The sequence below is a fragment of the Xyrauchen texanus genome, chromosome 29, assembly GCF_025860055.1.
Source record: "Xyrauchen texanus isolate HMW12.3.18 chromosome 29, RBS_HiC_50CHRs, whole genome shotgun sequence".
In the NCBI taxonomy this organism is placed as follows: domain Eukaryota; kingdom Metazoa; phylum Chordata; class Actinopteri; order Cypriniformes; family Catostomidae; genus Xyrauchen; species Xyrauchen texanus.
In genome coordinates, this window is record NC_068304.1 from 31,965,160 (window position 1) to 31,989,510 (window position 24,351).

The 24,351-nt window shown below is 38.2% G+C and overlaps 1 protein-coding gene across 4 annotated transcripts in view; it reads left to right on the top strand.

The window, feature by feature from the left end:
- Nucleotides 1-23,776, top strand: part of LOC127622906 (protein c-ets-1-B-like) — a 57,846-nt gene extending 34,070 nt beyond the window's left edge. For 2 of the 4 annotated variants that reach the window (XM_052097063.1, XM_052097065.1), the window contains 7 exons: nucleotides 6,347-6,469; nucleotides 7,578-7,778; nucleotides 9,120-9,194; nucleotides 9,774-10,019; nucleotides 13,534-13,794; nucleotides 18,856-18,974; nucleotides 20,610-23,776. In XM_052097063.1, the coding sequence (XP_051953023.1) occupies nucleotides 6,347-6,469; nucleotides 7,578-7,778; nucleotides 9,120-9,194; nucleotides 9,774-10,019; nucleotides 13,534-13,794; nucleotides 18,856-18,974; nucleotides 20,610-20,825 (1,241 nt within the window). In that variant the 3' untranslated portion in view covers nucleotides 20,826-23,776. The remainder of the gene's footprint in view (nucleotides 1-6,346; nucleotides 6,470-7,577; nucleotides 7,779-9,119; nucleotides 9,195-9,773; nucleotides 10,020-13,533; nucleotides 13,795-18,855; nucleotides 18,975-20,609) is intronic. The other 2 variants (XM_052097064.1, XM_052097066.1) reach the window with 1 other exon arrangement.
- Nucleotides 23,777-24,351: the final 575 nt, after the last annotated feature.

Consider the following 24,351-nt stretch of genomic DNA (forward strand, 5'->3'; position numbering starts at 1 on the left):
TTGGCAAAGACACGTTGATGTAGCAAAGTGTAAATGGAATGTGCTTATTCAATTGGATAGTAATGCATGAAGTGACCAAGTGTAAATACACCCAGAATGTGACACCTTTCTCTTTTAACACACTGTATGGATAAAAGTTGACATTCTATCTAGCATCTTTTGTGTTCCACAGAAGAGAGAAGTCATAAGGGACTGGAGTAAAAGATGGCAGAATTTGCATTTGTGGGTGAAATATTCTTTAATGCTTTTTGCAGACGATAGTGTCAGAGGTCCAGGTGTTTGGCTGGAACTAGGTTCTCGGTCTCTCTCTGTTTGTGAGTGTTTCTTGATGTACAGCTGAATAGAAGGCACACGTTCCTTGGCAGTCACAAGATCCTCCACAGCTGGGACTCTTTCACATCCAGCCTTCTCCACACTATCTACATATTTCCGACAGAGAGGCTCTACTTGGGCGATTTAGGGATGAGAGCCTTTAAAGGCGGTCTGTGTAGGTGTTTGGACCGAATCCAAGAGGCGGTCATAATGAGGGCTAGTCTTTGACATTGTTCACTTAAACCAAGTTGGTAGAATCTAACAACTTGCCCCTTTCTCATAAAACCACAGAGCAGGGTTTGCTGTAAATCAGTCTTTTTCTAGCTTGTGTGAGTGCACTTGGAAATATGTTCAAATGAGAACTGTTTTTGGTGGTTTTGCCTATTTCTCACGCACTCATGGACTGCTTAGACATGTTCATTTATGTGCTTACATCTTCTGTTGTTCATAAACACATTTGGTGTTGACATTTGTCACCATAGAGAGATTTTAGTCTTACTGCAATGATGCGCAAGAACACAGATTTGTAATGCTGCACATTTCAGAACAATTGCTTCCTCCATTCATCTATTTTGGGCTCATGATATTTTTACTCGCTACAGCTGGGGTGCTTTTCGTAGTTAATTGTGTAATTGGTCTATTTACAATTTAACTCAAAGATGCTTTGGTTTTAAGATCACAAATTCAGAACAAACTCTCAAAAAATCCCTTCAACATTAGTGATTGTAAAACGAGGCAGGAATGTATGGCATGATGCATAAATACAATGTGGTCTATGGGGAATTAATTTACTGAGAATGCATCTGTTGGCCATCGGTTGGCTCCACAATAGCATAAACCATTATCTTGCTAATTGCATGCAGAGCTTTCTTGCCTTAATTTCTCCGACACAGAAAGCTGCTCGCTCACAAACTTTGCTCAGGCATGACATGATTGCATATGAACTTGTTTTGATCATAAATGCTTTTTTTGATGCATGTAGATTGAATAGTAAGAACGTGTCATTTTTCATTTGGAGCACTGCAGATTCAGGTATATTTAGAAGTGGTTTTTGTTGGAGGTTTCGATAAAGAATGTCGCAGAGAGAGTAAACAGTTTGTCAGGTTCAGAATTTGTTTATTCAGAAGTCTAAACAGCGCTTGTAAGATGCACTCAAAGTGTGCCGTGGTCTGTTGGAGGTAAATGTGTCCTGCAATGCAGCTACACCCTACACCCTCTGCTTCTCTTTACAAGATGCGTAGTAGCATTGCTCCATGCGTCACTTTAATTATTGTATTTTTTTAAATGCACTAATGTTTTAAAAACAATGTACTGGGGCAAATGTTCACTCTGGTTAGGAGTTAAGCTTAGGGTCAAAAACCTGATGTTACTCCTTCTTCTGTGGTACACGAAAGTGATTATTTTGAGCATGCATTTTCTGAATGGCCAGCAAGTATCATGAAGTTTGAAGACAATGCACATTGATGTAAAGTAGAAATGAAGGTTGGACACATGCCTCTTATATTGCTTTCAAACAATCACTCTTACTTGAATCCTCAGTGTGGGGCCAATATGTGACCCATTGATGGTGCTGTTGTGCATTGTGCGAATGTGTGGGTGGCCATCCAGCGAACATGGGGCACCCAGTGGCTGGGTCTCTAAGAATAGCCACAGTGTTCCAGAGCAGGAGACCCCCAGTGCATGACCCCGGTGGGGTGGACATCCTCAGCACTGCCTTTTGGTAGCTCAATCATGGGCCGCTGCTATTCCTGTCTCTGCCCGGCCTGCATGCTTTCAGATGGAAATCTAAACAGTGGGTAGAACAACCACGTCTCTCTCTTAATCCCCCACCCTTGGCCCTGCCTTGTTCCGAGGGGACCTGCATGGTGAATGGCCCATCTTCATGTGAGCCAGGTTTAACAGTCTCACTGTCACACACTCTGAGAGAGATATAACAAGAGATAAATAACCAAAGGTGTTTTATGGCCCACCCTGACACACTGCTGAGAAACACAATTGTTAATGTTCAGAAATGGCTCCCACTGGTGCTCCGTAAATACTTTTTCCTTGGCTGCAATATTCTTTCCTTTTTCTATAATAAGATGATGATTTTGTCTGCTATGTTTTTAATTTTCACCCAAAAATACCACACATTTTACCTCAGATTTAAAAGGATAGTCCCAAAAATCATGTAATCATATACTCACTCATATGGATTTCCAAATCCATATGACTTACTCTTTCTTGTAGCACAAAAGGAAAATGTTAGGCTGTATGTTAGTTTCATTCACCATTAACTTATATTGCATCTTTTTGTCCCCCTTACAATGAAAGTTAATTTCAGTGAATGGAAAAACAAAGATGCAATGAGGGTGAATGGTGAATGTTGGGTTTGATACAAAATAAGGGCGAGTAAATTATGACCAAAATCTTTTTTTAAATTTAGGATTAACTATCCCTTTAATATCGGTGAGGAAAAACTATGCAGCATTAAAGAGATAAAAAAAGGGAAGTTCCTGTCTGGAATGAAATTATAATTTGACATATAGACACAAATACTACAAGCACATTCACAAGCTTAAATACCATCCAGACTATTGAGGGACTCAATTGAGCTATTTGGCTTTTATTGCTCACCCACATGCTGTCTCTCAGGCACACACATATGCAGCTCCTCCACACACATACATACAGACAGACACACTTATTCCTTCAACTGCATCTAATTTTAGAAATGGCCATTAACACTGTATATTCAGTATATACATTAATCTGTAGACTGACTCTGGCTAGATGCATGTAAGTCATTAAATCACTGAATACACTTCAGAAACCCCAATGGAAATGAATGGACTGGATGGGCGGGGCTCTGTGGTCATGCCAGTGGTGATGTTATCCCTTTGGGGACTCCATTCATGCTGTCTTGGATGCTCTCACATTACAGATAAGTGAATCATCCAACCCCTCCCCACCACACCAGACTCCTTGAGACCACCGTGGCCCCATGTCTATAATCACAATTTCACAGCCCCCTGACTAATGCACAGAGCTATGCACTGAAGATAGACACACATCCACACCACCCAATGCACACCTGCAGTGTTATTGTGTAATGTAAAGATTTTCCATGTGGGACTGTATGGCTGAGGCCCAATATCTGTTGTAATATGGTTCAATAGACGTAATTATCAATGATTTATAACTCAGAGCACTATTATTGCTGTTAAGATAACCTAATTCATATGATACTTATCCTAGTCTTTTGTCTTAATTTGCAGAAGTGAGCATTCATTTGCTTCACAGAAGATATATTTTGGTTATTCATCATTATATGTAGGATATCTGTAGGATACATATGTGGGTGTGGGTGAGTGACTAATAAGAAGTAAGGTAAATGCAGATTAACTCGGTTCCATTCATCTGAAAAACACAGACACAAGCTTCAAGGCCATTTTTGGTCATGATTTGTAACAGATTTTAAGACAAGGACATTTTCGTATACATTTTATTTATTTTTATCCATATACTGTCACTTCACTTCGATCCATCTTTAACTCACAAAAGCAAACTCTATCTTCTTAATAGAGCTGTGTATCGCCGATTTACTTCACAATAAGGTACACACGTTGCTACAGTATATTATGATTTAATACGTCGCACTCCATCATGTTATTAATCTAGCTACAGCAAATGTGATCGAGGAACGCGGTCCCCACGCCAGAGGGTGCCTCAGTCGGGTGCAGTTTCAATCTCTCCCCCTTCATATGACTCATAGACGTGGTGGTGACCGCACAGAGAAATGCCATTTTTGTAGTTTGTTTAAGATGCAATTCTTTATTATTTGAACTTTAATAAAGGATGCATGAAAGATATAATGCCAGTTGTTTGCTTTTTAGATGCTCTGACATGCAGGTTTTGCTTAAGTGGAATGCCAGATCCGGCTCTGCTTTATTTCACGAGGACAGTGCTTCTGTATTTCCTTATTTTGCATTTCTCCATTATAATTCCATTATATTTTGTGATCTACATCACCTGAAGCGGTTTGGAATGTTTAGAGTGCATCTGGACATGTGTTTCTTCCTCTCCTCAGTCAGGCACAAGCTGCTGTGCTCCTCTCTCGCATCATCATTAGAGTTTCATATGATCTCATGTTACGTTAAATGAGATCAAATGACAATTTGACAACGAAAATGTTGTCTTTGTCGATTACGTCGACTAATTGTTTCAGCCCTACTTTTAAGGAAGGCTTTTTGTAATGTTATCTCAAGAAATTAGCATTTCAAATCACGATTTCTCTGTTCTTTCAAAAAGCACTTCACTTGTACCAGTTATGAAGAAAATATAAAAACTAAAACTTGCTTTAAGTTCAGTTGTTCTGTCACATGTGGTCCAAATAAAACATGACTCCTTTACAACATAAAACAAAAACACTTGTGCTTTACCAGACAGGGTCTTTTGGGTCTGTTTTCTGTTCGGGAGAATATACTTGTATCACCTAATGTGATAATGGGCCTCTTCGCCAGTGAATGAAGGCTCTGACGTCTAGCCGGCAGAATGGCCCCTCTAATGTCCAATTAAACACTGTAAATGGAGACTGCTGCATCTCACTCTAATCGAATCACACTAGAGCACTGCATTGTTCTTCTCCATTTGGACACTCTGCGTAATGCATCACTGCTAAGCATTCTCTGTTAGAGTCAACAAGGGAAGCAGATGGAAAGAAAGAGAAGAGAGAGCGGGGAAGGTGGTTAGGTGGGACAGCTGTTGTACATTCCTGGCCTGGTGATGCCATGTTGTGGATCGAAGACAGCGAGTGCAAACCCATACAGTGCATAGAGCTGGCAGTTACAAAACCACGTAGAGATGCCAGAACATCTGGGTGTCAGTAGAAAAGCAGTCACAGACCGAACAAAAAGGACACTGATTATTTGCTTTGCACAGTCTCGATGGTGCATTTAGCTCCCAGACAAATTATTTGTGCCTGAGTCACAGACAAACTGTTTGACAGTACACCGGTAATAGAATCATCAGTCCTCACCTTGTTACATTCAGCATGACATTACAAATATGTCATCACATAATGGTTGTAACGTCTTTGATCTCTTTATTGTTGTGGATTTTTAGCTGAAGAATTGGTAGTGGAATTCTTCAGACCCTTAGGGGTTTCCCCAGACCCCTCTCTTTCTCTCCCTCTCCCTCGGTCTAACAGCCACCCCGGCAGTCCTAATTGGATTACTGGAAGTCATCGGGTACTGTTTAACTCATCAAAGACCCCTCTGTGTCCCACTGGGTGCCCACAGGGAGAGATGGCATGCTTTCCAACACTGTGGTGTCTGTTTGGCACCCCACAGCCTGCTGTTACATCATCACCCCTCTGCCATGACCTTTAACCCTTAAATTATTGACCCCTGGCAACAGAGGCCCCTCTATCTATTGCTGGAGACAGAAATTTGGCAGCATGTTGGGTGGAATGGGTTGTGGGGATGTGAAGAGGTGGTTATCGATAGATGGGGAACCTGACCTGTGGCACACTCTGTGTGTTGGTGGACCATCCAATCCAACTTGGAGGTCAGGTCAGAGATGGCTGTTGTGCATATGGCCTAATAAGTGGTCCTGCAGGACAACTACCAATAATTGTGTGACACTGGCCCTGATATTGCCTAATTGTTCCTGTTTATGATGGTGTTGATATGAGTATACTGATTGGCTTATATTTGTCAAGATATGTCAGTTTTATTTGTATAGCACTTTTCACTATACATATTGTTTCAAAGCAGTGGAAAATAGTCTTAATGACCCGAGTGAGCAAGCCTTAGTTATCTATGGCATGGAAAATAACTTGTCATGAAATTGACACAGTTAAAAAGTATGCTACATGTCACATAGACCATCTGTAAGTATGCACCTGCCATTGTTTTGTTTTGTTTGCTTAGTTTTGTTTCACTTTATTATTTCGCTTTGAGTTTTGTGTTTTGTTATGTTGTATATTATTGTGTATTTACAGTTCATTTGAGAGAATGTGTGATTGACATGTTTGCCCATTTGTTTGGTCCAGCAGATCTGGAGTGCGCAGATGTTCCTTTACTAACTCCAGGAAGCAAAGAGATGATGTCACAGGCTCTAATGGCCACATTCAGTGGCTTCACCAGGGAACAGCAGCGACTCTCCATCCCTAAAGGTTTGACTCTACAGCACTTATATCTAAAACCAAAATAGCAAACAAAATGTATTTATTTATTTTTTAAATCTTATATCCATGGCTCACATCTGTCAATGTCTATCTTAAAATTCACACACAAAATAAATACATCAATAAATCAACTATCCACCACTCACTGACCGTGTTACTGATATTAAATACAATTAACAGAGAGGGAAGGACAGAGAGGAAGAAAACAATGAAAAATAATGTGTTATAGTTAGAAAGAGTTTGAAAAACAAAACAAAAAAGTAAACAAAAACAAACGTAAAGAAAAGAGTGCATACGTCGTTGTTCAGGGCTCAGTATTTCATAGCGTAAGGCTGTTTCAGAATGCCAAAATCATATTCCCTAAAAAGAGATCTAGGCACATGGCAGTCTCAAGCAAATGTTATGAATTATGTTTCCCAAATTATGTCAGACCGCAAGATGGCTTTGCTTGCTGTGTCTGCGGAGGCTGTAGTCTGCATCAGGTCTGTGTTTGTCTATAAATTGCTGTATGCAGTTGGTTTGTGGAGTGTGTATGTGTGTACAGTTGATAGAAAGAGAGAGGGAGAGAGAGAGAGAGAGAAAGAGAGTGGGTGTGTAGGTCTATTGGCTAAAATTGCAGTTGTTTCAGTTCCTGCCGTCTTGGCATCAAATTTATAGAAAAATGCCTGATTATTTCCATTGAAGCACTGGAGCAGTGACCATTATACGTACTGTCAGCATTATATATAACACTGACCCTTTATTACTGATATATTACTCTATGTTACGAAGCACACTTAGTAAGCAAACTATTTGTACAGCTTTCTGTAGTCGAGAAACAATAAGAAATTAAACATATCTAATCAGAAACATTTTCCTCTTTGTATAAAATATTAGATTAAACGTGTGTCTGGTCTACAGTGTTAGAAATGAGCTGTACTGTATGTAATAAATGGTAAGAGTATCTAAGTGAATATACTGTATCTATATTTACACACTCCAGATGCTATAATGACGGTACAACAACAACAATTGATCACAATAAATACAGTACATCTTATCTCAAAGACTGAACAATTATCATGCACCGTTCAGATTGTGACCCTCTCCTTTGTAGATCCCCGGGAGTGGACAGAGGCCCATGTGAGAGAATGGTTAACATGGACAGTAAATGAGTTCAGTCTGAAGAATGTGAACTTCAATAAATTCAGCATGAACGGGGCACACCTCTGTGCACTGGGCAAAGAACGCTTCCTGGACCTGGCACCGGACTTCGTAGGTGACATCCTCTGGGAACATTTAGAGATGCTGCAGAAAGGTAGACATATCTATCTATCTATTTATCTATCTGTCTGTCCGTCCGTCCGCCCGCCTGTGGCCCAACAGATGTGGTGTTTAGAAAAACTGAAAACAAAAAGGTGACTGATATAAAAGCCAAGACGTGTTACAGTAAATCAGGTGGATACAGCTTCAGCAATTCCAATCAAAGAATCTAGATGTTAAAATATGTGCTGTGATGGGCATGTCGAAAGTATTGCCTCCTACACACTACACGACTTTCAAAGACATCGGATTGTGGTACTGTTAATATTTCACAACTGTCTGTCTTGTCATGGAAGTCGTAGCATTTTCAAATTACACGAGGAATTGGCGATAGGGGTGAACACATTACAAAACATTTCACTATTGACGAATCCCCAACGACTCTGCCTGGACTCCAAATTACATTTCACAATAGTACAAGCGAGTAGTGATACGAGATATGAAATAAATGCATGATCATATGTTGTGCATTTCAAAATATGATGTGTATGTTTTTAATCATATATTTTAATGATTACAATATGAAAAAGTACCTCCTACTGAAAAATCTAACTAGAGAATCTGTCCAAGAGAATTGTCAATTTCTCTCCAACTCTTCAGAAGAAGCATCAAATAGGCACTGGTGCTCCTGCCAATGTTCCACTAATTTTTCCTCCAATTCTTTGGTCCAATGAGACTTTCTTGATACCACAGCCATTCTAGTTGATGTTCCAGGTACATCAGGACTCCTCCCACTGAAACTTCCTGTGCCCCATTTCTCTTATTGGCTGTAGGTCAACACTGCAGTTGTATTCAGTCAAAACACATTTAACATTGTGTGATTTAAAATCGCAGACAGATATTTAACATTCTAGATATCTCGCTGACATCAGCGATGCATCAGCGCTTCTCTCAAATTGCATCTTTGACAAACATTGTGATCATTACTCAAGGGAGCGAGCTCCGATGTGCCTACGATTTTAGGCTTTTGTTGGCGATCTCTACAAAACTGTTGGCAAGCGAAAATCGGGCTTAAAATCGTGTAGTTTAAACTTGGCATAACACTTTATATAAACGAGAATAACAACCACAGGACTTATCAAGAATGTTAAAATTATTTTCTTTGCATATGCTTGTCAAGTAGATCAGCAGGATGTGCCATCTGTTGAAGTAAATGTTATTTATGTAAAAGGTGTCACAATGTAAAGTCCTGTATAGTAAATGCCATGCTACTTAACACATCAAAGCAGCCCTGCTGCATTGTCTTGCACAATCTAATCTGGAACACATTCGGTTTGGAGAGTGTGTATAGGTTCAGTAATCAGTATGTAATCAGTATGTTGTTTGTTCCACACAGAAAACCCAAAGCATTTCCCTGTCAATGGCCTGACCAGCTTCCAGGAATCTCGCTATCCTTCAGAATATTTTTTTAGTAAGTATCTGCCCTGTCTTTCAGTTAGCATTACAGTACCTGAGTACACTTTAACATCTTATATCTTGCCGATAATAGGTGATAAATGATCAGTCTGTGAAGGCTGTTAACAAGACAAGATTGAGTCTTGAGAGAGTCTGGAGGGTGTGTGAATAGGATTTGTTTCTTAAAGGAGTAGTTCATAAAAAAAATTAAAATTTTCATAATTTACTCACCCTGAAGTTGCTCCAAATGCTTCATTCACTTTCATTGAGTGGATAAAAAGATGCAATGAAGTAACTTAACTTGTGTTGAAAATTGCAGAAATAATTACAGGTTTCCCAAATATTTCCACCCTTCTGCCATTGATCTGACAAACACAAAGTCTGACCCCAAACTCACACTATTGATTGAGACAGTGTTGCTGTGTCGGGCTGGTTGGGTTGCTCAAACAAACAAAGCAATGTTTTGATTGCACCATAGAGTCACAGTTGTACATTTTGGGAAAATAAGCATATTAAGCTGGAAAAGGATCAAATAGTTTTTATCATCAAAGGAAAAAAAAACATGTTCTGTGTTCTCTACCTCTCTTTCCTCCAGACTATGGGATAGAGCATCCCCAGTGTGTCCCTCCATCAGAATACTCAGAGCCAAGCTTCATAACAGAGTCTTACCAGACCCTTCACCCAATTAGCTCAGAAGACCTGCTGTCACTCAAATATGAGAGCGAGTTTTCAAATGTTATCCTGCGGGACGCGACTCTCAATCCACTGCAGGGAGATTACTTTTCAGTCAAACAGGAAGTTGTATCACCTGACAATATGTGTGTGGGCCGCATTAGCAGAGGTGAGTATGGGGCCAAGATCATGCTTACAAGTGCTGGTGTTTCGATATGTATAAAAGAGTGTGTGTATGTTTTTTTTTTTCTTTCTTTAATTTTCATGCTGGTCCAAACTGGTTTATGCTATTTAGTTTTTGGTTGGTACTGGTATAACTGGTGGACCAGAATTGCCATATCCACTAGCACAATATAGCTGGCTCAGATGGCTTAGCTCAGCATGGCATTTCTCGTGAAGCTGGTAGACTGCTGGTTAAGCTGACTTTGGGGGACACCAGCAACATCCAATGCTGGGGACCAACACCCAAAGCAGAACATATCGTCCTTGTCTGATGAAAAGCAGGTATCCAAAAAACAATGCTTTTCAAGATCACCTTTAGTACCATAAATAGAATTCCATCATTACAGATCTGTCAGTGAACTGGCTAACGCGGACATACATGGTTTCTTATCATGGGTTCCAATGGCGCATTTTCAGTTACAGACTCAAGTCCAACTGTTTGTGTTTCCAGAACTCACTTGGTAGGTTATTGATTGCTAGAGAATTTCTTTTTAGATATAGTCTGAGCTTTCACTTACTGTTTTAGACAGAAATCAGTTATATGACTAGGGTTACTAGTCCAGTTGTTGAGTGGACTGTTCGGTTACAAGATGCGTTTTCCGGGTCCAACACAGAATTAGCTTTAACTTGTCGTTTCACGAAGATGGAAATCTCGTATAACTGTATATGGCTGGTATAGTCTACTTTTTAAAATAACCTGACTTTGTGTGTGCATGAATGGCTTTGGTTGTCAGGGAAATTACAGAGCTAGTGCAATGAAGGCAATTTCATTAAAATTAGTTGACACTCTTCAAAACATAAAGGTATGACATATGTGGTTTTGATGGACAATTCTCAAAGCCAATGGAGATACTTGTTAAACAGTAGGAAGAGGTCATTAGGAGCTTTCCACCTATGGTAAAAAGTCCAAATTGGCAAAAGTGGAGATACGTGTTTTTCATCGGACAGCGACAGTATGCTGGTCTTTTCTGCAGGGATGTGTACGTGTGGAAAATATGATGTGCATGCCTAGATTAATAGGGCACTGGGGAAATGTAAATTTTTTGGAGACTAAAGATAATTCCTCTTGTCTTAGATACATATTTACAATCTCCCATCTAGGCTTAAATGTATCCCCATCACCCCCACAGTGATCAGCAGTGTGTGGTCTTCAAAATGGTGTCTGTCATGAGCATTCTCATCTTGAACAGCTCTGCATGCACTGCCAGGGAATGAAGTCGACCGTTGGGTTTATTTGCGGTTCTTTCTTGCACCGTCTCGAGAAACTCTCGCCTGCGGTGGAGGAAAAAGGAGTGAAAAACAAAGATGTTTGCATCAAAGTGTAAGATGTTTGAAGCCACAGAGTACGGGTAGACGTCTTTTGCGTAAAAGCATCCGCGCAATGTACCATTACTGGTGTGCAGGGTGTTTTTGTAAGCCTTAGGTTATCGTAAGGCGCAAAAGGTGTAAAGCATGAAAAGAGCATTCTGGTTTCTCATGAATTTACTTGTTAGCTTTACCTCACGTACATCTGGTTTCTCTCTCCTACTCATTGTTCAAAGATGAACAAACAGCCTGCCTCGCTCTTGATACCTTTAAACCGGAATCTGTGTCCATTCATCCTGCAGCTGAACAAATGATGGAGATTTGGATTGGAGATTGAGATTTGTCAGAGTTGCTTGTGTATTGTAGAACAACAGAGCGAGTTGGGCTTTTGCCCTCTAGGTAAGTGGAGGCTTTGTATGCAGTAAATCCTATCTTTGGTGAAAGAGCTTTGTTTTTTCCTGTGTGGGAAAGTATTTGTGGTGCCACCAAACACACATGTGGCTTCAATTTTTCAGTTGAATTGAAATGAAGATTTCAGGATTGGACCCAGCTCTCTATTATCTTTCATTCTGTAATTGACATTCAGTTTTGTATGGACTTTTATCTCCAGTTTGACCAAAAATAGAGAAGAAATTTGTTTTGATTTTCTAACAATTAGACAAAACCCAAATATTTCCCCATGAAGATTGTGTAAGAGAATCGTCATGTGGTGTGGACCAGTTTTCTGCTTGGTTGGGACCAGACTGCTTGTGAACTTTATTTCTTCATCTTTAGTCTGCATCAGTTTTCCCTAGCTAGTGGAGTAACCAAACATTGCACCCTCTACAAGCCAAGCCATTGGGCTCATAGTAGAGGCCAAATCCTTAAATGGGTAGTTCATCCAAAATTGAAAATTCTCTCATCATTTACTCTCACCCATGCCATCACAGATGATTTCCTTCTTTTGCAGAACCCAAGTGAATATAAGTCATTATTTACGCAACTGTGTCATTCCAAACTTCAGCTGTTTATCTTCTTTCCATGAAACAAAATATTTTTTCCCTCTTTGCCATTAAACAACATTTCATAAAGACAACTAAAACCCACCATAAAAGCACAAAATTTACACAATACGTTGGCTTGTGTGAGAATCAGACCAAAGTTTAAGTCGTTTATCACTGATAATTTTCCTACAGCTCTCAAATCTCAGATGCACTTACTTTCATTTAAGATAATCCACTGTTGGGCAATGATATCCCAGGTGTGTATGACTTTCTATCTTCACCAGAACACATTTGAAGAAAAATAGAAAAATGTCTTAGATCAGTATGTCCTTAAAATGCAAGTGAATGGCAATTTCTCTTTTGAAGGTCCAAAAATCAAAGACAGTCAGCATAAACGTCATCGATACGACACTAGCTGTTAAATTAATGTCTTCTAAAGCGATACGATCGCTTTTGGTAAATATAAATATTTAAGTACTTAAGAACTATAATCCAATGATTCAGGAGAGGGTTGTGTCCAAGCGGTATCTCTTGTTACATATTCGTGTTGCCATGGATACCAAGGTAATCTCGTTCTTCACTCGGTTGAGACATCCAGGATAAGCACACAAACGAACCATTGTGAGTAAAGAAACCGATAATAACAGATCTAAACCAAAATCAACCAAGCTACTTTACAGTTTTCCTCCTTCTCAGTTGTAAACTGCACTGCTCTTCCAGCTGTGACGCACGTGTGTCAGTTCTCGCGTTTTTCAATAGCCAATTTCGATTATATCACATGTGCATACCACTACCAACCGGAAGCATGATTTAGAGTTTAAAAAAGTTCACAAAAGCGATCACTTTAGAAAACATTATTTTAACATCTGGTGTCGTATGGTTAAAGTTTATGCTGACTGTCTGTGATTTTTGGACCTTCAAATGAGAAATCGCCATTCACTTGCATTTTAAGGAACTACTGAGCTAAGAAATTTGTCTATGTTTTTTCAAATGTTTTCTGGTGAAGAAAGAAAGTCATACACACTTGGGACATCATCAGGGTGAGTAAATAATGAGAGAATTTTTATTTTTGGGTGCACTATCCCTTTAAAAATCAGTTTTTGGGTTGTAAGCTGTTCTTTCAATACTGACCTTCCCTCTCTCTTTTTGTATCTCTATCTCTGTCTCTATTAGGTAAGCTGGGAGGTCAGGATTCATTTGAGAGCATTGACAGTTTTGAGAGCTGCGATAGGCTGACACAGTCCTGGAGCAGTCAGTCGTCGTTCAACAGCCTACAGAGAGTTCCCTCCTACGATAGCTTCGACTCAGAGGACTACCCCACTGCGCTGCATGGACACAAACCAAAGGGTACCTTCAAAGACTATGTACGGGAGCGCTCGGACCTCAGCAAGGACAAACCAGTCATCCCGGCAGCTGCGCTCGCTGGGTACACAGGTCAGTATTAACCAGAGGTCAATCATTCACTAGATGCCTACACAATGTACTGATTCTTAATCTGACTCATAATTGGTGTATTTCTTAAGCGGAAAGAAGGAAAGCCATTACCTTGAAATGTATCCTAGTTTCATATTGATACATGAGGCCATCAGGGATAGAAATGGCAACTTTATAGAAGTTAATACTTGTATAAATCAAAAAAAAATTTTGTTTGTTTACATTTTCCATTGTAGAGGCATTGTTTTCCTTCAAATACTCTGCCAGTCAAAAGTTTGGACACTTCTATTTGTTCTTTACATTACTATTTTCCACATTTTAGAATAATAGTAAAGTCGTACAAACTAGGAAATGGAAGGGTGGGAATCACATGGAGAACAAACATTTAAGCAAAACAAAATTCTTCAAATTAGTCACCCCCTCCCTTGATAACAGCTTTGACCACTCTTTGCATTCTCTCAGCAATCTTTATGAGGCACATTGCATTGTCTTACTGGGACATGATTGTCACTGGATAGGTGAAAGAATGTTTTGCACCAGTTTTGAATGCATTGGTGCACTGCATAACCGCAAAGTCACATTTGTTACATGACAGTAAGGAAGGCAGAGCACAACTGCCAGTTGCTTCTGTAAGCCTTGCAGTCTGCAAGCAGCTTCTGCACACAGCAAACTTGCTACACCCTTGCTTTCTTCAGATGTAAATGTAGGCAGTCTCTTTCTCTCCTTTTTTTTCCTGCCAACAGCTCTCCGTTTCTTTCTCTGCTGTTTTCATCTTGTATTCTTTATCTGCGGCCTACATCTCAACCCATTTTCCAGGTCTAGGCAACAGGGGGTGCAGCACAAAGTGATAGCAGGCCTGTGCACTTAAGATGAGAGATCCTTTATCAGCCCATCTGTGGGGGACTTTTTTTAACCTGTACCATTTGTGTCAAACCTACCTGCTTATGTTATAAAGACATGTCTGAAAAAGACAACAGAAAAAACACTCCCCTCCCAGAAAAAGAAAGAGAAAAGGCCCACGCACTATGTGTACGCTTCACTTCATTTCTATCTTTGGAAACTATAAGGCTTCTTTCAGCAAAGGACTGTTTTGCCCAGGGCCGTAACCACAATATATTTTAAGTCCCCCCCAATAATCAGATATGGCCAGATTCAGCATGAAGACATCATAATAGTAGTCCATATGGCTTGTGCTTTATGGGGCTATACAACAGCTTTGTTTTGTACTGACTTACTTGACATATCATTATAAAAATACTTTTATGGTATTTTTATAATGATGTTTTTCACTTTGGATCTTGACAGCAGTGGTCAATATGAACTTGTCAATATGTTTTTGTGTGGAAAAGAGCAGCGTTGGGATTATTGAATGAAAGATTGTGTTGGATTCTACTTGGAGGAAAAAAACAATGAAGGACAATTTGAGGGCAGTAATAATTTTGTATATTTTCTTTTTGCTAGCAAGCTGACACAATCGTCATTTTACAGATATGTCAATGATGAAAAGGAATTATATTAATCTTTTTGTTTTGAGGCAGCACAAAAAAGAGAAAAGATAAAACAGGCAAATTGCTAGCATCCAGACAAGGTGTTTGCATTGTACTGTGTAAACATTAAAAATACATGTATCTTTTAAAATAAAAAAGTATACAGTTTTGGGCTTTATCACATTTCAAGCCTTTATGCTGAAAATGATTGCATTCAGCGACTTTACTATATTAAAGGACCACAGAGGACCATTATATTTGTGACCTCAACACCTGTGATCCTCCACCCCCAAAATGGTTCGGTACCCCAATGTCCAAGACATGGTTACAGCCTTTGTTTTGCCTGTGCCATACTTACTTGTATTTGTTGTCATCTGGAATTCTCTCTTATAGATCCAAAATTGCACAATAAATATTTTAAATATTTTTTAGGGATAAGTTACGATGGTCGACCAGACATCCAACAACCAAATAGTCTATTGGAGAAAAAAATCAACAAAAACAAAACAAATGTAGATTTTTTAAAATTTTTATTTAGTTAGTTATGTATTTATTGTTTTGATATTTTAGTGGTGGTGCATTAATTAGCATGCTGTGAAAATTTGCACAGTAAAACCTTTTGCGTAATTAAATTCATCATTACAGTCATCAAAAAAAAAGAAAAGATTAGTCCACCCAAAAGTGATAATTCTCTCATTTACTAATTTTTACTAATTTACTAATTTACATTTACTAACACTTATTCTGTCTCAAACTCAAATAACTTTATTACATCTGCGTAACATAAACAAAGATATTTTGATTGAGATATGAGGTATTTTTGTACATACAATTGAAGTCCAAAATATTCAAGCTCCAAAACGCTTTTTCACTATACTGTAAATCTTGATGTGCTGTGAATGATCTGTTTATGCAAAGTGAAATCGTGATTGCCAAGGAGACTGTAGATTTATAGGGAAAAAAGTTACATTTTGATCTGTTTCTCATTTCCTTTATACTACTTTTATGTCCTTTGTGGAGCTTAAAGGTTTAGACCTCATTGACCTGCATTGTATGAATATATTTACCTCATATCTTCATCAATTATATTTACTGGTGTTTAAATTATTAAATAATTAAACATTTTCGGTGAACTATTCTATAAAAGCATTCCAGAACGTCACATCTCACGCTACTGAACTCGGAAGAAGCCTAATAAAATGGGACTTCCATAAATCTAGTCCTTCAGGCAACACCCCAAGTAGTTGATTTTGAAAATATGCATTTTTGCACAACCTTAATATTCTTATGTAAAAGAGGGTAAAATGTGCATTTGTTTGTGTCTGTTTCATTGTGTTTGTTTCTGTTTGTGTATTTGTAAGTACAAATGAAAGAAAGAGCATTACAGTATTGCAAATATAATAAAATAGACATTTATATAACATGCTGCAATTAACATATACAGTCTTTAGAGTTCAGTGAAGAGGTAGATAAAGAGAACAAGTGAAAAAAATAGCTATTTACTCAAGCTCTGAGGTTTTCGTGTTTGTCATCATTAATCACATACGCAAGTAGAAATCTATCAGATCTGTAAGGGAAGCTACACAACCACAGTACCGCAGCACACGATGGTTGTTTTTCAAGTTTTTGGGGTGGCCTCCTCACACAGACACACACATTACAGGTTTGGAATGACATGAGGGTAGATGATGAATAATTTCACTTTTGGGTGAACTATCTATTTAACCTCAATGCTGGACTATTATTCCAATGCTAATAGTCAGAGATTTTGCTTAATTTGCTGTCACAAGTCCACAGTTTGCAGCCCTAACCTTTGCTTGTGGAATGTGGTGTAATTATGCACTTTAAGCAAAGTGGCTTTAATGTACATTTAGGGCTTTGCTGAAAGTCAGTGGATTTGTCTGTCAGTTTAGTGGGTTTGGTTTATGCATGTAGAGGACAGACCGATTACTTTCCATTCCTGGCCCCTTTAGGTCTGATGAGGATGTGTTACAGGAGCTAAGTTTATGGAATGTGTTTTTAAGCATTTACCTGCAGAAACAGATTACGTAAATAATGATACGGATGAGTGATTTTGGTGATTCATAGTCTTACCCTGCTGGGTAAAAAAACTGCTTAAACCAACCTAATATGGTATGCTGGTCTCCCAGCCTGGACAGGCTGGTATGTTTGCTGGTTTTAGAGGGATTCTGGCACTTGTCAGCTGGTCAGTCCGGTAGACCAGCTGGCCGACCCGCAGAAAATCAGCTGAAGACCAACTTGGCCAAGCTGGGAGACCATCTACACCAATTTATACCAGCTAAGACTTGCAATCCAGCTTAGCCTGGTTTAAGCTGTTGTTTGTTTTTGTTAGTTTTTTTCAGCAGGATAGAGACAGATGGAAAGACAGAGGGAGAGTTAGAAAGAACTGTTGAATTGTTAATGACATAATCATTTTCATAATTGCATTAGTATTTTATTCTATTATTGGCCAAGATATTTTTAGCAAGATATAACATACAAACTCTCTTTTGAAATCACAGGCCTTTGGAGAGCCGTTGATTGTCACAAAGCTTCCTTGCTAACTTCTCTGTTGCATCTGTGTGTATGAAGCAGGTGTGATATGAAGTGACGGTTAATTTTAATGCACACTAACCACAAGATGAAGAAAAAACAAAGCTTATCAAGCCAAGTGCACGAGCTGCTTCTGCTGCCTACATATTATGAAGCACTTGCAGGAGAGAAAATCTCACTCTATAGGTCAACTTCACCACATGTACCCTCCTTTCAAAGAGCTGCGGTTCTTGCAATTAAATGCATTGAAATGCAAGATTGTGATATGTAAATATTCTTAAATATGTCACTGTGCAGAACGGCTAAGGTCTTTAAAGTTGACCCCATCATGGTGATGGCAAGTACAGTGTTTTTGAAAAAGCAGCTTGTCTTGCAGATTTTTGCCATGGGCTTCGATCTCTCACACCCACACAGCTGCTCTAACACATGAAGACATCGCACACATGTATTCTTTCAAATGCATCCACGTCCACTCTGGCGACACAGATCAAACACATTTATCCACCAGATATTTAGCCTTGGGGCAAAATCCTAAGTGATGTCAGTGGTTTGGAATTCACATAAAGAGTCCAAAGCTCAAGTAGAACATGCATTATGGGGCAGTCTGAACACAGACCAGTCAATATACCATTGTACCTCACACGTCGCTGTTTTCATGGAGGGTGACGCAAAGCTGATGGCATGTGAAATTAGTTTTAGGCTATGTTATAAAACCAAAATGTAGGCATTTTGCCAAAAGCGACATTTTCACTTTGACAATCCTGTCAAAAAAGGACATGAGATTGTTACAGCATAGTACTTTGATATTTATTGTGATTCTGAGTCATTTATATTAACCATATTGATATGGTTGTCCAAAAATATGGTAATACCATGCAGTAGTACTTTCAGTGACTGAGTAAGCGAGTTGACAGAATGGCTTTTGTGAGTGACTGTGTGGATGTGTGATCTAAGGAAATTATGTTGTAAATATTCTTTATAATGTAGTGTGAATTAAAGATGTTATTGTTTCTTTTTTCAGGCAGTGGACCCATCCAACTCTGGCAGTTTCTGTTGGAGCTCTTGACAGACAAATCCTGCCAGTCCTTCATCAGCTGGACTGGAGACGGCTGGGAGTTCAAACTCTCTGACCCTGATGAGGTGAGGGGTTATACAGTCAACACTGAATGGGTGGGGAAGATTTCTTGAAGCTCATAGAAAATGTATTTTTACTCACCCTTCTGTCGTCTCAAACTTGTGTGACTTTCTTTCGCGGAAAACATAGAAAGATATTTTGATGGAGATATGATGTCTGTTTGTTCATACAATGCAAGGGAATGATTTCCAAAATTACAAGCTAAAAAAAGGATATAAAGGAAGTAATCCATAAGACTCCAGTAGATTATTTAATGTTTTCTGAAGAGATCCAGTCAGTTTTGTGTGAGAAAAGACCAAACTGTAACTCCTTTTTTCACTAGAAATCTTAACATTTCAGTCTACTTGGTGGTCATGATCTCAAGCTTGATTACACTTCCAAGCTCTGCACATGCATAATGCACAAGGAAGTGTAATTGAGCTTGAAATCATGATTGTGCCTAGAGACTGCTATGGCAATTTGTATAGTGAAAAAGGAGTTATATGTTGATCTGTTCTCACTGATTGGATTGCTTCAGAAGACATGGATTGCATCACTTGAGTCATATGGATTACTTTTATTCTTCCTTTATGTCCTTTTTTGGAGCTTGCCATTTTTGTCACCATTCACTTGCATTACTTGGAAATATTCTTATCTCCATTAAAATACCTTTGCTTGTGTTCCACGGAAGAAAGAAAGTCGGTCACACTTTATATTAAGTGTTTTCAACCATTATGTACTAACACTAAAACACATACAAGACAATGTATTTACTGTTTAACTACATGTTGTTCTGCAAACTTCTGACAAGATTCACATTAGCTGCTACTGAAGTTGAGGTACAGGTATGTTTAGGAGTAGGGGAAGGGGTTAGAGTTAGAGTTAGGTTTTAGGGTAAGGGTTGAGTTAGGGTTTGGTTTAGGGTTAGGGGTAAGGTTATCAATGTTACTACAAATTTAATTAAATGCAGGTACTCTAAATGTAAGTGATGTGCATGAGAAGTACATTATTTCCCAATTTTTTTGTTTTTGTTTTTTTGTTGAACTATTCCTTTTAAGCAGATATATGGTTTAGATCTAGATCCATTAGGACATGGCATATTGACGCACAAACAAACAAGTACCAATATATTACATGTTTTTAGACATGGTACCTTAGTAATACCATATATATATGGTATTACTAAGGTACATATATATATATATGTATATATGTACCATATATATGTATATATGTACCATACAATACCATATATATATATATATATTTTTTTTTTTTTTTAATTTATTTATTTATTCGTTTTTTTTGGCCATGTACCATAGTTGTACCATATTTTTTGTAGACATACTATGCTTGTATTATTTTATTCTTTGACATACATTGGAGTTCCAATGAAATAGTATCGAATAAGCTGCTGAATATTGAGCCTTGTGCAAATTCCACACTTACTAACTTTGTTTTCTAAAGTCAAAATTTCCAAAGTATTGGGTTATAGAGGGTGTTTTCCGAGGTGATGCTCACTGTTACACATAAATGTTGAAAAATCAATATGTTTTCAAATGAAAATGTATTAGTGCAGATGTCATATTGAGGTCATATAAGAGTGTGACTAATTCTATCTACAGCTTCATGATTCTGAACTGTGTTTCACTGACCTGTAGGTGGCACGTAGATGGGGCAAGAGGAAAAACAAGCCTAAGATGAACTATGAGAAGTTGAGTCGAGGTCTACGCTACTACTATGACAAAAACATCATCCACAAGACATCCGGCAAGCGCTACGTCTACCGCTTTGTGTGTGACTTGAAAAGCCTGCTGGGATACACTCCCGAAGAGCTCCACAACATGTTAGATGTAAAGCCTGACTCGGATGAGTAACATTTTGACAGGGAAAAGAGGAGAACAGGCTGAAATTGTCCCTCAGATACCCTGGAGAAATGGGGCGCCCATTTTTGGGGTCCAGTCACATTCCCTCTTAACACTTCATCCTGTTCCAGTCATGTTTTGAAATCATACCGGACACAGTTACAACAGGAAGCATAAAAACATTTACCAAAGTTTATAATTTGTAGACTTAATGCGTCTGTATTGTTTAGAGTTCTGTGGGGAAGGGGGAACTGTACGTTCAGGTAGAACTGCCTTTTTAACCCAGTAGCACAAACACCACTAGGAACATGGACTTCTTCATGGACTGAAAGCTCCAGTTATTAAACATGATGCCAAAATTAGAGACAAAAGGAATATCACAGTAATATTTACTCTTAAGTTAAGTACTGTTTCTGTCTCCTTGCATACCCATCACTAGGGGAGAGTTTTCAGCTGGACCAAAATAACAAAAAAGTTTATTTTGTATTGTTTCTGAAAGATATATATGTGCCAGAATTCATTTGTGGAGATCACTTGTATTAAGATGCTGTTTAATGTCTGGACATCGATTGTTCCGTTTTGTACTTTTTCAAATGCAGAATCTAAAGGTTTCTTAAAGTCAAACTGGGCTTAAACATTCCACTCTACATCTTTTAAGGTCATAGTTGGTTGTATGTTGCTCTTACCCCAATGTCCACAGTTGAAAATACTGTTTTTGATCAACAGATCATAATATATATATATACCAGAGTCTCGCCTTTTTTCAGTTTAAATAGACCTATCTCAGTCAAACTGAGAGTGAGTGTGAGACACGAACGAAAGCGGCCGTTGACTGCACAACAGTGACAGTCGCTGCACACATTTCAACACCACATTTGTGGTGAAAAAATGTAGTGTATGTGCGTTCATGACAATTCTAGTGTCATTTCATCACTTGTATTAGGACAAAAGACATCAAACGTTACTTGCCTTGGTTTTTAGGTTTGTACTCTTCACGCATTCTTTCCCTCTGTAATTTTAAAGTGTTGCCTTAATAGATCACATGTGATAGTAACATGTTTAGGAACTTACTCTGTATCTCTGGTAGACAGAAAAGCGTGGGGGTAGGTGACAACTGAAATGTCATGTAGCTAGGGCCTCTTCTCAATCGAATGGTTGCCGGCAATGGTAGACTAGTGCTTAGTTAAGAGTTAACCGAACTGAAAGCCATAAAATCAAGACGTTTGAGAATTTGCCGGAAAAAAAGTTGCAATGTGAGGTATTTCAACAATCTTTAGCCATAATAAAAAGTACAGACTTGAGTTGTCATCTGGATGGTCTGACCCCTGACAAATGAAGTTTGAAGTCAAAAGTACTGTAAGTGCAAAGGATTTTGCTGTGGCAAAGAAAGCAAGTAAAGATCAACTGGGTAGAGTCTTGTTGGTTTTCTAGATGGTTTGAGAAGGTGACAATTGGATGTTTATTGGATAATGTGACCGTATACTCATTTGATACATTTTTCGGCAGCTTTGAAAACATGATGCCATGGATGATAATCTGTTGGCAAGGTTAGCAAATGGTGTCATCGTAAATAAGATCATAATGCACAATCAAAAATGGGAGTTGGTGGTTTTGTAATGGCTCAGTTAGATGCAGTTTTATGGACAACTATTTTAGTCAACACTGGGTGTAACATTTATATCTGATTTTACATTACATTGTCCTAAAAATTGCAAATATTGTAAATTAAATTTATGAATAACATTCTTTACTGCAAATTTGGTGTGATTACACATTAATATTGTAATTGATATTGTAATCAATTACATTAATGTGCAACATGGACACTGTAATTTATAGTGCAAACTGTATTGTGGACCAATGTTTGCATTACTTTTAAAAAGTAAAATAGACAACATGAATGGCAGTAAGGTTGATTTTGTGCCTGCTTTTGTTTTGTTTTTGTTTTTTTATTCAGTGTGACATTTCAACTGTGTGGGAAGGGTCTTGAACACAAGACCTTGTGGGAAAAGCCAGAGTAAAGAATGTTCAACTAAGAAACAAATGTTATTGTTTACAGTGGCAGAATGCTACCCATACAAATTGGTGTAGCTTTGGAATTGTCTGTTTTTACAGATGACATATCATAAAATTGCTAGATTAAAAAATAATGAGTTGTTGTCAGATTCAAACTCATGATTTTTATTTGAGAATCTACATTCCAGAAAAGCCGAGAAAGAATACACATCTTATGAATTCAATGATGTATCTGTTTAGAAAGTTTGCCACTCTGTTCCTGCCACCAAATGCGTTGTTACCTGAACAAGCAGTTGATAATAACAGACCTAATTTACATTAGCAGGGAAAGGCAGCATAGTTTGGTTTACCATCACAGTGATGTTGTCTGACATATGATTAAACCACACATCAGAACAGAACAAACATGTTTTTTTTTTGTGTTGTTGTTGTTTTTAGATCATAATGCAGTCATTGTTCCAAATATCTGATTGTAATAATTGCAAAATTATGCATTTATGTGAAAATGCACACTATTGGCAGACCCATAATTGCATATTCATATTGATGTTTTTTTTTATTATTATAATTATTTCCCCACAATTTTATTTTGTATGTGTTATATTGTCTGTATTTTTGGTTAAATGACATTTTTAATGTATTTAGTTCACAAACATTTGATATTTTTCAATAATTTATATTTTATAAACTTTGAAATATGAGATGCAGACAGCTGGTGCTTTCATGGGAAAATTACAGTAGCGCAGGACAAAATGTAGTGAAATGTCTTTTATATGAAAACGAAAGAAAAAAAAGAAGAAAAAATTAAAGACCTGTCTGCTTATACAGTTCTGTTAAGATAAAGGCTGATGCTGGCCCATCATTATGTTCCGCTGGAGAGTTTTATAAACAGTAGCTTCTATTTCTTATTGTACTTTAAATTGTTCTGTTATACAAAAATATATGTGGAGAAAATTATCTGTGTGCTTGATTATTTTAAAATCTGTTGTCAATAATGCTGAATCAAATGTACCAAAAAGGAAGACACACCCATAGCAACCCTTTACCTCAAACACACACACACTCACGACAAACAGGTACGAAGATGCTAACACACGCAATTGACACCTTGCTCTCTCTGTGCAGCTCACTGCAGGCTTTGCGGCAGATTTGTGGTTTAGTTTATTATGGGTCTTGGTTAAATGAGCAACTTGCTTTTTTCATTGCTATTCATCACATACCACAGCTGTAGTTTTTCATAAAGCAAAAACCTTATATAAGCTGTTTGAAAACCATCACATTACGGAAAGTTAAATGGTGTTACCTTTGATTCTCACGCTTATGATTTGCATGCAGCACCTTCGGACCATCCTTTGGGATGACTAAAGGGGCTTTTGAAGACTCTTCTGGGGAAGGGGTCTATGTTCATTTGTGGCTGGTCCACTGTGGACAAGTAAGGATCCTAAATGAGGCTCTGTGATGAAAGAGTTCAAATGGACACAATGAATTAATTCACAAGTATGTAACCTCAGAATCCATAAAC